The 17,299-nt window shown below is 44.5% G+C and overlaps 1 protein-coding gene across 1 annotated transcript in view; it reads left to right on the forward strand.

The window, feature by feature from the left end:
- The window catches only part of GLI3 (GLI family zinc finger 3), a 407,618-nt gene that overhangs the window by 221,347 nt on the left and 168,972 nt on the right, over positions 1–17,299 (forward strand). The window contains exon 7 of the mRNA XM_070728251.1: positions 16,820–16,963. Within this exon, the coding sequence (XP_070584352.1) occupies positions 16,820–16,963 (144 nt within the window). The remainder of the gene's footprint in view (positions 1–16,819; positions 16,964–17,299) is intronic.

The following is a 17,299-nucleotide window of genomic DNA, read 5'->3' on the forward strand; positions in this document are numbered from 1 at the left end:
GACGTTCTACTCCCCCTCCCACCTGAAAAGAACTGCTAGTGGGCATCGCCAGCATGTGACTCATCTGGCCTATGGGCTGGGAGTTTAGACATAGTGAAATGGTACTGGATACATTTTATGATGAAACCTATTAAATATACTTGGTTCACATTCAAAATATATATAAAATGGAGTTTTATTTTGCTTTCTAGCTAGTGATAAAAATGTTTAATCAATGTTACAGTATTTGCCAAGCAAATAATGTCCTATACAGTAGTTATATGTTTCTTAGAATTTGAATACCTGTGGAAGTCTTGCGCCATACCTATTAGTTCATCAGTTAATGCCAAAAGCTTTGACAGTTTCAGATATTTCTGTGGGATGGTGTGATTTTTAAGTACCAACACTGTGGTCATGGAAGACCTATAAGTTCAATTAGTATTGGTTATAAATCTTAGGGAGGCGGAACCGATTAGGAGGTTCCGCCCCAGACGCCTGATGGACCCTGAGGGCTTACAGAGGGCACTTGGGGTTTTACCAGATTCACTCGTCCACAGCTCGACAGAGTCTCTCGCTGAGGCTTGAAACAAGGCAGCAGCAGAGGCTCTTGACCAAATTACACCATTGCGACCTCTCCTTGGCACTAGACCCCCATAGAGCTCCATGGTTCAACGAAGAGCTCCGGGAGTTGAAACACCAGAAGAGACGTCTAGAGAAGCGATGGAGGAGGAGTAAGTCTGAATCCAATCGAACACTTGTAAGAGCTTTGATTAAGACCTACAAAGTGGCGCTCAAGGCGGCAAGATGCGCATACCATGCCGCCTTGATTGCATCAGCGGAATCCCGCCCGGCCGCTCTGTTTATGGTGACCCACTCCCTTCTAAATCAGGGGGGAGTTGGGGAGCCCTTGCAGGGTAGTGCCAAGGAATTTAACTCATTTTTCGCTGATAAAGTTGCTCGGATCCGGGCGGACCTCGACTCCAATTGTATAGCAGTATTGGCTGACAACAAGTCAGTCGAGGTAACTGGGGCTAAACGTCTTTGTCCATCTGTCTGGGTGGAGTTTGATCTGATGACACCTGATGAAGTGGACAAGGCCATTGGAGCTGTGAGTTCCGCCACCTGTTTACTGGATCCGTGTCCCTCTTGGTTGGTTTCGGCCAGTTAAGAGGTGACATGGAGCTGGGTACAGGAGATTGTCGACGCCTCCTTGGGGAGGGGGTCCTTTCCGGCTCCTTATAAGGAGGCACTTGTGCGCCCCCTCCTTAAGAAGCCTTCCATGGACCCAGCCGTGCTTAATAACTACCGTCCAGTCTCCAACCTTCCCTTATGAGGAAGGTTGTTGAGAAGGTGGTGGCGCTCCAACTCCAGCGGTCCTTGGAAGAAGCTGATTATCTAGGTCCTCAGCAGTCTGGATTCAGGCCCGGCTACAGCACGGAAACTGCTTTGGTCGCGTTGATGGATGATCTCTGGCGGGCCCGGGACAGGGGCTTGTCCTCTGTCCTAGTGCTTCTTGACCTCTCAGCGGCTTTCGATACCATTGACCATGGTATCCTTCTGTGCCGGCTGGAGGGGTTGGGAGTGGGAGGCACTGTTCTCCAGTGGTTCTCCTCCTACCTCTCCCGTCGGTCGCAGTCGGTGTTAGTGGGGTGTCAGAGGTTGACCTCAAGGTCTCTCCCCTGTGGGGTGCCTCAGGGGTCGGTCCTCTCCCCCCTGCTATTCAATATCTACATGAAACCGCTGGGGGAGGTCATCTAAGGGCATGGGGTGAGGTATCATCAATATGCAGATGATACCCAGTTGTATGTCTCCACCCCGTGTCCAGTCAACGAAGCAGTGGAAGTGATGTGCTGGTGCCTGGAGGCTGTTGGGGCCTGGATGGGTGTCAACAATCTCAAACTCAACCCAGACAAGATGGTGGCTATGGGTCTTGCCTCCCAAGGACAATTCCATCTGTCCGTCCATCACCCTGGGGGGGGGAACTATTGACCCCCTCAGAGAGGCTTCGCAACTTGGGCGTCCTCCTCGATCCACAGCTGACATTGGAACATCATTTTTCAGCTGTAGCGAGGAGGGTGTTTGCCCAGGTTCGCCTGGTGTACCAGTTGCGGCTCTATTTGGACAGGGAGTCATTGCTCACAGCAGCGTTTCCCAACCGGTGTGCCGCGGCACATTAGTGTGCCACGAGACACCGCCAGGTGTGCCACGAAGCTAGGGAAGCTCCAGCTGGGCGGGGCGCTGTGGTGCCTCCGACCTCTCGGCTCCTGCCCGATGCCGCGGTTTCTGGCGCTCTCCTGCTGGGCCCAAAAGAAGGAAGGCAGGAAGAAGGAGAGCTTCATTCTTCGCACCTTTTCCCCGCCTTCCTTCTTTGGGGCCCAGCAGGAGAGCGCCAGAAACCGCGGCATCGAGCAGGAACCGGGAGGTCGGAGGCACCGGCACGGCAGCGCCCCGCCCAGCTGGAGCTTCCCTGTCGGCGTCGGCACACCTGGCCGTGTCGGCGTCGGCAAGTGTCCTTTGTGGCCCGGCGGGAGGGCACTGGCGGTGGGAGCGGGGGAGGCGCTGCAGCGGCGCAGGCAGTCGCGGGGAGATGGCGGTGGGAGCGGGGGGCAGGGGGGTGGCTGCAGCGGCCCCGGGCACCGTTCCCTGTAGGCTTTTCCAGGGGCACGCAGGGAGCCGTGGCCACCCGCCCGCCTGCCGGATTTCCCTCCGCGCGGCTGGGGAGGTGGATTCGCCGCCCCTGCCAGCCCGATCTCCCTCCAGTGGCTGGTGACGCAGATCTACCGCCCTCGCCAGCCTGATCTCCCTCAGTGGGGGGGGGTTGCGACGAACCGACGACCGGGGGCTGTCCGTCCGTGTTGGGTGGTGCAGGGCAGGCACAGGCAGCCCCAGGGGAGAACAAGGGAGGGAGAGAAAGGGAGGGAGAGAAAATTGAATGAAGGAGGGAGAGAAAGAAAGAGTAAGAAGTAGAAAGGATAGAGAAAAAGGAAGAGAAAGGGAGGGGGAGAAAGGAAAGAGGGAGGAGGGGGAGAGAAAATTGAATGAAGGAGGGAGAGAGAGAAAGAAAGAGTAAGAAGTAGAAAGGATAGAGAAAAAGGAAGAGAAAGGGAGGGGGAGGGAGGGGGGGAGAAGATATGAATGAGGGAGAAAAAGAAAGAGATATGAAGGAAAGAGGGAGAGAAAGGAATGAGAGAGAAAGGGAGGGAGAGAAAGGGAATGAAAGAGGGAGAAGGGGTGAGAGATAGAAAGGATAGACAGAAAGGGAGAGAAAGGAAAGAGAGAAAGGGAGGGAGAGGAAGGAAAGAGAGATGAGAGAGGAAGGAGGAGACAGAAAGAGAGGAAGGAAGGAAGAGAGAAAGAAAGAGTGATGGAGAGAGAAAGGAAGGGAGAGAGAGAAAGAGGGAGGGAGAGAGAAATAGAGCGAAAGGGAGGAAGAGAGATTTTTTTTGTCCAAACTTTTTTTAGCGCCCCCCCCCTCCATGTTCCCCAGGATTTTGAAAATATGAAAAATGTGCCGCGGCTCCAAAAAGGTTGGGAAACACTGTCTCACAGTCGCTCATGCTCTCATCACCTCGAGGCTCGATTACTGCAACACTCTCTACATGGGGCTACCTCTGAAAATTGTTCAGAAACTTCAGATCGTGCAGAACACGGCCACGAGAGCCATTGTGGGGCTTCCTAGATTCGCCCACGTCTGCAACACTCCCTGGCCTGCATTGGCTGCCGATCAGTTTCCAGTCACAATTCAAAGTGTTGGTTATGACCTTTAAAGCCCTACATGGCATTGGACCAGAGTACCTCCACTACCGCACGAATCCCAGTGACCGATAAGGTCCCACAGAGTTGGCCTTCTTCGGGTACTGTCAACTAAACAATGTCGTTTGGTGGGCCCCAGGGGAAGAGCCTTCTCTGTGGCGGCCCCGTCCTCTGGAATCAACTCCCCCCAGAGATTAGAACTGACCCCACCCTCCTTGTCTTTTGTAAATTATTCAAGATCCATCTATACCGCCAGGCATGGGTGAGTTGAGACACCTTTCCCCCAGACTTTTTTTATATTTATGTTTGGATATGTATGTGTTGTTTGCTTTTTAAATATGATAGGGTTTTTATGTGCTTCTTAATATTAGATTTGTTTTCTCTAGAATATTGTTTTTATTGTTGTTGTGAGCCGCCCCGAGTCTTCGGAGAGGGGCGGCATACAAATCTAATAAATTGAATTGAATTGAATTAGGATATTTTATCATTATTTAAATTTGGCTACTAAATCAGTAGATATTAGTTTTTAAAATTCCTAGGCATGGTAGGATTTCAGATTAGAAATTATATAAATAAAAAATGCTGTTAAAGATATGAACCGTATTAAAAACTGATAAGGACTTGCCTTTTGACATTCAGAAATAGATTTTTAGAATATAGTATGCATTTTTGCTTTTAACAATTCCATTTTGCATTGGACACGAAATGAACACTCCGACACCAAGCTGGGTAATACAGGGGTCACTTTATTAAAATATTTACAGAGAGACCTGTAGAGGTCGCTAAATGGGGCGGATTTTTTTCAATACAACATACTTGGGCAACTAATGGACATAACTCCATGCTTGGTCAGAGTGAGGCATGACCAGCCTGCACCCAGCTGTGTAAGCCACGCCCCTGGCATCTGGGAGAGCTCACCCCCATGACCCAGAACCAGAAATGATGTAAGTGAGCCCCAAGGGCAACCTCCTTTGACCACTCTGGCTGGGTAGGCAGCATGAGCTGTGCAACAGGGGAGCTCATCATCTTCCAAAAGATGCCCAAGGGAGAACACACAATTGCTACTGGTACCCTTTCCGCACTCTTTCTGCCATACAGTGACCAAGTTTAAGCATCAAATTGTTGAATCGGCAGTCTATTTACAAGCAGATGCACCCCATAACCACAATTCCATCTCATTCTTCCAGAATGGAGTAGGCGAAAAAACAATGTGGACTAAAAAGTGCTGAGATTGCAAAAAATTCCTATTTGGACCCCAATTGGGCAATCATTTAATCACCCTGGATTGAGTGGAGGGTGGGTAGGTGTCTGCAGAGGAAGCGAGCCCGGCTGGAAAGGAAGGTGTGGGTGGCGAGCAGGGCAGTAGTCCTGCCCACGCCTCCCAACAGCCCATATGGCTTGTAAAAGGACTCTGGGCGTTCTCGTGCTACTGCGCGAGAATGCCCAGCTGGTAATTGGTGCTGAGTTCCTTTGCGCTTTCTATAAATGCCAGCCAGGTGTTAAATCGCCTGGCCTTTCAATTTATAAAATCTTGTTTTGGCATTGTTTTCTAATATAATTAGAAAGTTTTGTAATTATATTATGTGTATAGTTATATGTCCACCTAGTCTCTAGCTATATTTTCGTTCTTTGCCCTTCAATAAATTTATTCCCTTGAAAATATTCCTCAAATACAGTGGATATGGAAAGTCTATACACAGGCTATTGAGGTAAAAAAAATCAGACCAAACAGATATTTTAGGAGGAAAATATTAATAATTTTAAAGAAAAAATAATAATGCACACAACTAATGCTTTTTTGAATTACCTTTAGACTTTATGAAAACATTCAGTCTTTTGGAGTATGAGCCTATAAGCGTGGCACACCTAGTCTTGGGATTGGTTAGTTGCTCTTCTTTGCAAAACCATTCCAAATTTGTCAAATTGCCAAGGAAATTTGCTCAGCCCTCTTCAGCTCACCGCATAGACTTTCAATTTGATTCAAATCTTGGCTGATCCATTCCAAACCTTTAATCTTATTGTTAATCTTTTATTGATTTGGAGTATGCTTTGGGGCATGCTAAAAATTGAAAATTTGCTTCATTTTCAGCATTTTAGCAAATGACTGAAGGTTTTGTACCAATTTGACTGATATTTGGAACTGTTCATTATTACTTCCCTTGAATAAAGCCTCAATTCCAGTTGAAGAAAAGTAGCCCCAAAATGTAATGCTGTCACTGTTCTGTGTGTTCCCTGTCAGTCTTTGGAATGTTCGGACTCAGAGGATGGGGATGAAATGGAAACTGTCAATTTACCCGATTTAAGTGATGAAGCGAATTTTAGTGAGGAGGAGATGGCAGAAGAGCCTTCAAATGAAAGTATGCAGACAGATTGATTATTTATTTGTTTGTTTGTTTGTTTGTTTGTTTATTGATTTGATTTGATTTGATTTGTATGCCGCCCCTCTCCGAAGACTCGGTGCGGCTAACAATAGTATAAAAAGACAATGTAAACAAATCTAATATTAAAAATAATCTTAAAACCCCCAATTTAAAGAACCACTCATACATACAAGCATACCATGTATAAATTCTATAAGCCTAGGGGGAAGGGAAATTTCAATTCCCCCATGCCTGACGACAGAGGTCGGTTTTAAGGAGCTTGCGAAAGGCAAGGAGGGTGGGGGCAACTCTGATATCTGGGGGGAGCTGGTTCCAAAGGGCTGGGGCCGCCACAGAGAAGGCTCTTCTCCTGGGTCCTGCCAAACGACATTGCTTAGTCGACGGGACCCAGAGAAGGCCAACTCTGTGGGACCTAATTGGTCGCTGGGATTCGTGCGGCAGAAGGCAGTCCCGGAGATATTCTGGTCCGATGCCATGAAGGGCTTTATAGGTCATAACCAATACTTTGAATTGTGACCGGAAATTGATCGGCAACCAATGCAGACTGCGGAGTGTTGGTGTAACATGGGCATACCTTGGGAAGCCCATGATTGCTCTCACAGCTGCATTCTGCATGATCTGAAGTTTCCGAACACTTTTCAAAAGTAGCCCCATGTAGAGAGCATTACAGTAGTCGAACCTCGAGGTGATGAGGGCATGAGTGACTGTGAGCAGTGAGTCCCGGTCCAGATAGGGCCGCAACTGGTGCACCAGGTGAACCTGGGCAAACGCCCCCCTCGCCACAGCTGAAAGATGTTTCTCTAATGTGAGCTGTGGATCGAGGAGGACGCCCAAGTTGCGGACACCACCTTCTCAACAACCTTCCCCATAAATGGAAGGTTGGAGACTGGACGGTAGTTATTAAGCACGGCTGGGTCCAGGGAAGGCTTCTTGAGGAGGGGGTGCACAAGTGCCTCCTTATAAGGAGCTGGAAAGGCCCCTCTCCCCAAGAAGGCATTGACAATCTCCTGGACCCAGCTCCGTGTCACCTCCCTGCTGGCCAAAACCAGCCAGGAGGGACACGGGTCCAGTAAACAGGTGGCGGAACTCACAGCTCCAATGGCCTTGTCCACTTCATCAGGTGTCACCAAGTCAAACTCCACCCAGACAGATGGATAAAGACGTTTAGCCCCAGTTACCTCGACTGACTCGTTGTCAGCCGATACTGCTATACAATTGGAGTCGAGGTCCGCCCGGATCCGAGCAACTTTATAAGCGAAAAATGAGTCTGATGCCTGTTTTGGGGGTTTTGCACACCCCACAGGCATCGTCCAAGAGTCTCCACCAGCAGTGGAATAAGGAAGCGATTCTAAAACCCTTTTGGATAAAAATTGGATGGTTTGAGGCTTTGAAATTGGATTTAAAAGATTAAAAAAGAACTTTAAAAGAACTCTTAAATAGTTAAATGGAATCATTTTGGTTTAAATGATCTTTAATTGCTGTTTAATAACGAATTGGTGAAGCCATCTGTTGGTCAAAGCTTATGAGATCTTTTATTTATTTGTTAGAGAATTTGTTATTTAAGCACTGGCTTTGGGAAGGAGAATCTATCTGGATTATTGACATTTTTTCTACAAAGGAGGGCTTGCAAAACCTTGTGGCAGCCTGAACTTTGTTTGAACTGTTCTGCAAAATATAACTAGACTGCTTGGAAGAGCTTGGAACATCTGGAGATATGAGACCTAAGAAAATGGAAATGGAAATTCAAGAGATAAGAGAATTGTGTAAAACTTTATTTGATGACCTCAAAGAATTGAGAGGAATGATGAATGGATTTTTTCAAATTACTAAGGATCTTACAATTGAAGCTAATAGAAAATTACACAATGTGGCAAAATTGAAGGAGACATTTGAAGATGGAAATATTATAATTATGTATTTGCAGATCGAGGAAACAACAAGCGAACTAAGCAATGATAAGAATGAAATTCTACTAGCTAGTGTACATGATATTAAATATTTTGATTATCAAATTTTGAGTGATGATATAACAATTTTTTAAAATAATTCCCTGGTTATGGAAAGGGCAGATGACCACAGATTTTATTATGAGCACATTGAGACAAGCACATATATAAATGGGGAAAGATGTAGTCAAAAGCACTGGAATTTCCAGAATAAAAGAAGAATTAAAAATAAAATTGATTGGTTGGGATTAGTAAGGAAGCAAAGGAGACAGAATAAAAAACGAAAGAGAAGGAAATGGGGATTTAAAATGACTAGAAAGAAGTTTAAATTTGGATTTATACAAGAGATTTGGGATTATGAGAAGGGTTGCAGTTATGAAAATGGTTGATTAGATTTAGATTAATTTCTAATTATTAGCTTCTATTAGACGTCTTAGTTAGGATTTGATGTGTGGATTTTATGGAAATTTTAGTTTTATTGACTATATTAAAATAGGTTTAATTGAATTAAATAAATGTATTTAGTATGCTTAGAATTTTGGGAAATATTTGATTTGTTGAATATATTAAAATAGGTTCAAACAATTTGAATGGATATATTAAGGAAATATTAGGTTGGTTCATTATATTAAAATAAGCTTAATTAGTTTTATTGAAATGTACAAATAAAGCAAATTGAATATGATAAGTAAAATTGGAATATAAGAATAGAGATATTTTTAAAGAAGTATATTAATAAAGCAAGTTGAATTTGATAAGTAAAATTGCCATATAAGAGCAGAGATGGTTTTGAAAGATTCATAAAAATGGAATTAATGAACAATAGATGATTTATGGTGTAGTGAAAAAAATGTATGAAATGTATAAAATTAGTTATATCTTTTTTCTTTTTTCCCTTTTTTAATATTTTCAACGTTTGTGATTTGATATAGGGTTTTTTAGATTTAAGTAAAATGTATAAAGAGAATACTTAAAAAAAAGAAATGTTATTTGTTTGAAAATCAATCATCTGAAAACCAATTATTATTAATCAGTCAACTGATTCCAGCCTGGACCAGAACAGTTTGATGAAAGCCAACCCTGCAAAACCAATCAGCCTGCACAACGGCAAATATCCGGAATGATTTCTTAGCTTTAACAGACAGTCGCTGCTTTACAAGCCCAAGTAATGACCTTGCAACAGAATCAGGCCACAGCAGCCCCATCCCCCGTCCCCCCTGGTCATCATTCAACAGAGATCAAAGATTTATTTAGCCAAACCATCAGTATTTCTTGGGGAACGGGACCAAGTACTGTAATACATTTCTAAATCAATGCAGAAACTTCTTCAACTCATCCCCAGTGGTCTTCGTGCAAGAAGCAATGAAGGTCTCTTTCATTATAGGTCTGTTCAGAAGTGCCGCATTTGACTAGGCATTGCCATTGCTGTAACGTCAGGATCCAATCCTACAAGATTATGATGGATTTTGCCAGATGCTCGAACAGGAATTTGCTGACCCCATGCCCATACAGAATGCCATTATCCAATTACGCCAGCTACAACTTGGCACCAAGACCATCTCTGAATATATCTCTGAATTTCGGAGCTTAGTCGCATTCCTGGACTGGAATGAGGGGGTCCTGATGGAATTGTTCCAGGATGGTCTGCACCACTACACTACCCGAACTCTACCAGCTGTGTTTGACCATTGAAACCAAAATGTGATCTACCCAGACCCGTGTGACCAGATAGAGAAGCCAGTTTATGGAAGACCCGAGATGTGCCTTCCAGATGCCAGCAGATCCCAGAAACCATCCAGCTGTCATAGCCTGAGATGAGCCGATGGACCTAGGCACAGCCAGACCTTGCCTGACTGAGGCCGAGAAAGTCAGACACCGAGTGGAAGGCCTATGCCTGTATTGTGGAGAAGCTGGACATCTCCTGCCTGCTTGCCTGCAGAAGAGAAGTGGCACCATCGTCCCTGCTCCAGGCCACCTTACCGGGAAATGACCAGAGCCCAGCCTAAAGGAGACGTTAGGGCGGTCAGGCACCAAACCAAGTTTAGCTCTACAGTAGATGACCCGACACCTTCAAGCTACCTGACTTTAGCCACTGAGGTAAATTTAAAAAAAACACCCAAAACCCTCCCTGCTACTGTTCTAGTGGACTCTGGAGCCATTACCAAATTCATGGATGAGACTTTTGCTCGTTTTCATGCCATACCTTTGTGCCCAGTCACACCTCCTATCGTAGTTGAAAAGGCCGTGTTTTGTTGTCCAGACCCATCAAGTTCAAGACCCAACCAATCACTTTAATAATTCAACACCATGAAGAACCCATCCAATTTTACGTCACCAAAGGTCTCCATTTCCCTATAGTTCTTGGCTTAGCTTGACTAAGAACCCACACCCCCCACATTGTGTGGTACCAGAATCACAATTCTTTTTCTAGTCTTCAGTGCGTAGACCATATCCACTCACCCTTCACCACTCAAATTCTGGCCCAGCTTGCCAGCACCCTGCCACCAGACATTTCAAACTTCACTGACATTTTCAATGAAACAGAGGCAAACCAATTACTCCCCCTCCCCATCAACCTTACGACTGAATGATTTATTACCAAATGCCAAGCTTCCTGGGGGATGCCTCTACTCAATGTCTGAAGCCAAATTGGCTGCCTTAAAAGACTTTCTCGACAAAAGAGAGAGCCGGAGTGGTGCAGCAGGTAGAGTGCTGTACTGAAGACCAATGAAGCTAACTGTAGAACTGTAGATATGTAGGTCAGCAGTTCAAATCTCATCACTGGCTCAAGGTTGACTCAGCCTTCTATCCTTCCAAGGTGGGTAAAATGAGGACCCAGATTGTGGGGGCAATATGCTGGCTCTGTTAAAAAGTGCTATTGATAACATGTTGTAAGCCGCCCAGAGTCTAAGGAGAAAGACGGCATAAAAATTGAATAAATAAATAATAAAAACCTGGCCAAGGGTTTCATCTGACCATCCGACTCACCACTGTCTGCCCCAGTGCTTTTTGTTAAAAAAACCTGGAGATCTATGACTGCTGTGACTATCACGAACTCAATTCTATTACCATAACTGCTATCCGTTGCCTTTGATCTCCGAACTCATGGAACGCTTTAGTGGAGCAACCATCTTCACCAAGATTGATTTGTGAGGCACTTACGACCTCCTTCACATCTGAGAAGGCGACAAATGGAAGACTACCTTCAGCATCTGCTACGGGCATTTCAAGTTCACCATAATTTTTGGGATTTGTTAACTATTACTGAACCTTCATTCCAAGCTTCGCCACCTTGCCTGTGCCCCTCACCCGACTAAATTTCAATGGGGCAATGCAGAGCAACAAGCCTTCCAAAAAAAAGCTTTCATGCAAGAACCTATCCTCCAGTACCCAGACCCCTCTCTTCCTTTTATCGTAGAAGCTGACACCTCCGATGTTGGAGTGGGGGCCGTACTTCTTCAACAATGCCAAGACGGCAGACCTTTGTTTCCTTGTGCCTATTACTCCATTAAACTAAAACCTGCCAAATGCCACTACACCATTTGGGAAAAAGAACTCTTAGTGATCAAGACTGCCTTCGAAGCCTGGCAACATAACCTGGAGGAGCCCGTCACCAAGTAGAGGTCAGAACCAACCATAAAAACTTGGAATTCCTCCAAACTGCCAGGAGGTTAAGCCAGAGATACATCCAATGGTCCTTTTTCTTTGCCAGATTTGACTTCCGCATCATCTACATATCCAAGTGGGATAACAAGCAAGCCGATGCCTTGTCTTGTAAACCTGAATACACCCAAGCCCAAAAACCTGTGCCGCTTCATACCATTCTACCCCTTGCGTCAGTCGCAGCCATCCAAGATATGGTAGATCTTTGAGAATGAATTTGGTAAGCACAATGCCAGGATATCTTTGTAGACCTAGAACCTGATTCACCATGGACATTCTCCGACGACCTGCTACATTACCGAGATCTACTCTACGTTCCAGCAGGCCCACTCCGAGACCTCATCCTCAACCAGTGCCATGATAACCTGGCAGCTGGCCACTTTGGCCTTTTCAAAATGCTATGCCTTGTATCCCAAACTTTTTGGTGACCCAGACTTTGCCATGATGTCCCTGCCTATGTAAACTCCTGTATCTGTTGTCGCCAAGCCAAAACAACCACCAGACCCTCTCCGGGATTACTACAGCCTTTGCCTACACCTGAAAGACTGTGATGCACCATTTCCATGGACTTCCTCACTTGTTTACCTATTTCCATCGGATTTACAGCCGTGCTTGTAGTGGTGGACCTATTAACCAAGATGGTGCATTTCATCCCTTGCCGCAGAATACCTACAGCAAATATCACTGCTCAACTATTTATCCAGCATATCTTCAGGCTACACGGCCTACCTGACACTATAGTCTCTGATCGTGGTCCCCAATTCACCGCCATGTTTTGGAAAGAACTCATGACCGTCCTCCAGGTCCAGGTTTCCTTGGCTTCCACCCATCACTCCCAAACTGACGGGAGTACCAAAAAAGTAATTGGCATCCTGGAGCAATACCTGCACTGTTTCATCAGTTTCAGTCGCTGGCAAATTTCTCACCAAGCTAAACGCTGTTCACCTAGCTATGCCTCGTCCAGCATTCCTTGACCAAAGCCAAGGAAGACTACAAACATTTTGCCAACCGTTCTTGCAAAGACATTCTACCATTAACTGTCAGTGATCAAGTTTGGCTTTCTACAAAATACCTTTCCTCCGAAAAACGCAGCTGCAAGCTTGAGCAATGACCTGTTGAAAAGGTCATCAATCCAGTGACCTACTGTTTGACATTGCCCAGCTCCCCTGACACCCCTGACTCTACAGTTTGGCCACCAGTTCCAGCCCCTGCTGTTCCTGTGGCTTCATGCCCTGTGCCCAGACCCCATGTTCCTTTACCCGGCTTGAACATTACTGGCATCTGAGACTCTCGTTGGCTCGATGACCGATTCCAGTGCCCAGTTGAATGGTCAGGAGGTGGGCCTGGAAATTGCTTCTGGATGGATGCCTGAGATTTTGAAGCACCTCAGTTACTTTTTGACTTTTATGTACATTTTCCTTCTAAACCTAACTCCATTTACCCGCCAGGGGAGGGGAGGGGAGGGGCCATGGGGAGAGGAATGGTGTTGTGTGTGTTCCCTGTCAGTCTTTGGAATGTTCAGCCTCAAAGGATGGGGATGAAATGGAAACTGTCAATTTACCTGATTTAAGAGATGAAGAGAATTTTAGTGTGGAGGAGATGGCAGAACAGCCTTCAAATGAAAGTATGCAGACAGATGTTTCTTTGGACAGTTCGAGCGTCTAAGATAGCAGATGGATAAATCCAAAGTTCAGAAAGGTGCAGAAAAGAATGGAAGAAATTGGAGGCAGGAGGTTTTGAGATGCATTTTAGACCGTAAGTTAATTAATTAATTAATTAATTACATCATGTCCTGAATTGGACAGAAGCAGAAGCTGCTTTCGTCAAATTGAAATCAAGCCAAGATGGCGATTTTTTTTCTTCACGCTAATAAGTGAGTTTTCTATTGTATGATTTATTGCTTTTTAATCAGCAGATTCCCAACTCAAAGGTTAGAGAATGTTTTCTAGCAGTCAGTGAATTAATTAGAAAGATAAATGGCCTTGTTTTCAATCTGAAAGAACTGAAAGTATTTTGCTGCGTAACGGAACTGTATTTACTAGAGTTTAAGTAGAAGAAATAAAGAAGTGTTATTTGTTTGAAAATCGACCATTTGAGAAGCAATTATTATTAATCAGTTAGCAGACTCCAGCCTGAACCAGAACAGCCACCACCATGCTTCTCTGAAGCCACTGAGTACAAAAAACCAGCACAATGGCAAACTAGAGGTGCATTTTCCTAAATGTGAGGTGAGGTGGAAGCCGAGGAAAGCAAGGCTTCTTTGGGAGTGGCTCACCCAGCTGCTACCACAACCATGGGAGGAGAAGCCGGAACGGCAGGTGGGTGGGGAGGGAGGGAGAGCTGGTGGAAGGGTAATAGCAGCGGCTGGACCGAGGGAGGGGTGGAGGGCCTTCTGAGCAGCTCCGTTGTGAGGGGGGTGTTCTGGTTTCTGGTAGAACTTCAGTTATTAAAAATAATGCTAACTGAATGCAGTATTTCATAAACAAAGAAACTTAATTTTTATTCTCTTCGCTTCCGTATTCAAAAATGCAATACAGACTGGCACATTCCTTTCTGCCGTTATCTCTCTTAATTACATTCCACATACATTCTTTCATGCCTCCTCCCGTCTCCTGAAATTCATGTATTTTCAGCATGATTCAAAAACAGCAGGAATGACTGCAGTATAACACAGAATAAACTTACTCGCTCCAGAGCCAAACTAAAACACGTTTCATCTTAGAACTACAACATTGAAACTCTGCCCTTCTTCCCCACTGACCTCCTGACGTAACTAATACATCACTCCAGTATTTAACCCATTCCTTCCCTTAATATCTTTTTCTTAACACCTGTTCCTTGCGTTTTTGGACCCTTCTGAATTGAGGATTAACCCAGCGAATGTCTGTCTCTTCCTCACTAGATTCTGGACTCATAGCAACATCCTGTGGCTGGCCTCCCACCTGTTCTAATATCTGTAACCCAGAGCCCACCACTAATTCATAAACACTATCTGTATCAGAGTCCTCAAGCTCTTCATCATCCTCCAACTGACCAGGAGTATGTATAACAGGCGGGGTTGGCTTTTCTGCTGCAATAGTCAAAATGGCATCTGCTTTTCCTTCTGGGTCTCATACACACACCAAGCAAGTTGCAGTCTGACTCTTTAAGGTACTTAAATATGGAGAGGGGAGGGGGCCAGAAAAGGACAGGCAGCCACAGAACAGCTGCCTTATGAGTAGCTCTGCTGTGAATGGGGGGAGATTGGTTTCTCTTTGCTGCAGCAGTCAAAGTTGCTCATGCTTTTCCTTCTCTGTCTCATACACACAGCTGCTAGTGGATGCCAAGAAATTGGGTAATATTTTCCAATGACCACAAGCCATTTACCGGTATATGAGTGGAATGGGGAATCTGTGGCTCTGCAGATATTACTGAATTAAAATGCCCAACATGACATGAACTAGTTGGAGCAGGAGGGACTTAAAGTTCAGCAATTTCTGTTGGGCTAGTGATTTTCCAGCCCATGCATACCTGCTCTGTAGACTGCAGCATAGACCCAAATTTACTTGTAGGACATTCTCTAAAATTGGCAGTGAAAAGGGTTTGGTTCAAGTGGCAGCCTTTTTATCAGTTTGCATCAGGAAATAACATGGGAAGCAAATCCCTTTCATTAACTCTTCTCTGTTAAGCTCTTCCTCTAGCCTCGTGATGGTGAATCTATGACACCCGGTTTTCACAAAAACGGGTGTTTGTGCCTTCCCTGAGCCCCCAGAAGCACTCTGCAGACACTGCATGCTTATTTTTTTTGTAAAAATGGGACTGTTTTTCACCTGTTTTTGCGAAAAGTGGGGTGTGCAGTTTTTAAGAGACCTGCAAAGTACTCCTAGAGGGGCCCGGGGGGACAAAAAACTTTTTTCTTAACTTACCTCTTCACAATTCTGGTGTGTCTTATAGTCTGAAAAATACGGTAAATTGCCCTATTGGCACTCGGAGATTAAAAAAATGGGTGTTGGTTTGCAGTTTGGGCACTCGGTCTCAAAAAGGTTCGCCATCACTGGCCTATATAGATGAAGAATATGAGAGATTGTAGTCATATGGATTATACAACCAATATTTGTTAGAAATTACTGCAGATCTTTTAATGTTGCTGCATGCTTCTTGGATCTTGTTTCTTCATTTATTTTGGTGGAAGATCTCATTCTTGGTAATGTTATTTATGCCTATTTTCTCTAGTTGTTGCTGACTGATTTCACTGTGTTCCACAGTATAGCCAATGCCTTGGGTGGGGGAGGGGAGAAATTGTATCATTCTCCTGACTGATACCATCCAACAATGTGTTATAGACAATGGATTTTCTTGTAAGAAGCAACTGAGTAAATAAATGTCAGAAAAATCCTACTAGAACAGCTGAACTTTATCTGGGCTTGATCAGAGTCACTTTAATTGTTGGCTGGTATGTACTGACTAGTATTTACCATCAGTTTGAATGTAATTATTAATTATGAACACAGTGACATCTCTACTTAAAAGAGAGTATTTTAGGATTTTATTGTTATTTTTCCCCTAAAAGATTTCAGTTTGTTTTTTAACTGAATTGTACAATTCACATTTATATTAAAGATGGAAAGAATTCTGAAATGATTTATGTTGATGTTACTTTTTTACATCTCAAAACCCTAGCATTTTAAAGAAAATTGCATCATTGAATTAAAGCCAGATCATGTTTGTTGCATTTTTTCTACTGTTCAATTATGCCTCATTCACATGGAGACTGCTAGCCCACTGAAATTAATGAGATACAAGTTAGCATTGATTATTTTGTTAAACAGATTTCATTGGAATTCAATATAACCAAGCCTGTATAGGATATTATGCATTGATTTAACATTAAAATCAGATAAATAAATATTAAAAATGCATTCAGTAGCAAGTCATCAGAACCTACATAATATTTCAAAATTAATGCAAAAAATAGATAGATAGATAGATAGATAGACAGACAGACAGACAGACAGACAGACAGACAGATACAGACAGACAGATATATACAGTGAGTCATTCATTCATTCATTCATGTTTCTAATGTCACTAAATCATGCTTTTAATGTTCTACTTTAGCTCCACATGCAGGGGTTAATCCAGCAGAATACTACCATCAGATGGCATTACTGGCAGGTCAGCGCAGCCCATACGCAGACATCATTCCTTCAGCTGCCACAGCAGGAGCAGGTTCCCTTCATATGGAATATCTTCATATGGATAGTAAGTAATATAACTGTAGCCAAAAAGATTAAATGAAAGTTATGGGATAAAAAATTCTTACTGTACAATTCATTATATAATAAAGTTTATATGGAAACTGTTGTGATTCAGCCTGAGGCTCCTCAGGGACCGGCTGGAGCTCTGCCGGATCCATGCCCAGAGGAGGAGGACAGTGACCAGGAGGGGGAGGACCAGGCAGACGGGGGAGAGGAACGTCAGGAAGAGGAGGAAGGAGAGCAGCCTGAGACCCCGGGGGGGGGGGGGGGGGCTCTCCCCAGCTAGTAGCCTGGATTCATTGGATGAAGACGCACAGGCTATAATAGACATGAGGCAGAG

The sequence above is a fragment of the Erythrolamprus reginae genome, chromosome Z (assembly GCF_031021105.1).
Source record: "Erythrolamprus reginae isolate rEryReg1 chromosome Z, rEryReg1.hap1, whole genome shotgun sequence".
Taxonomy (NCBI): Eukaryota; Metazoa; Chordata; class Lepidosauria; order Squamata; family Dipsadidae; genus Erythrolamprus; species Erythrolamprus reginae.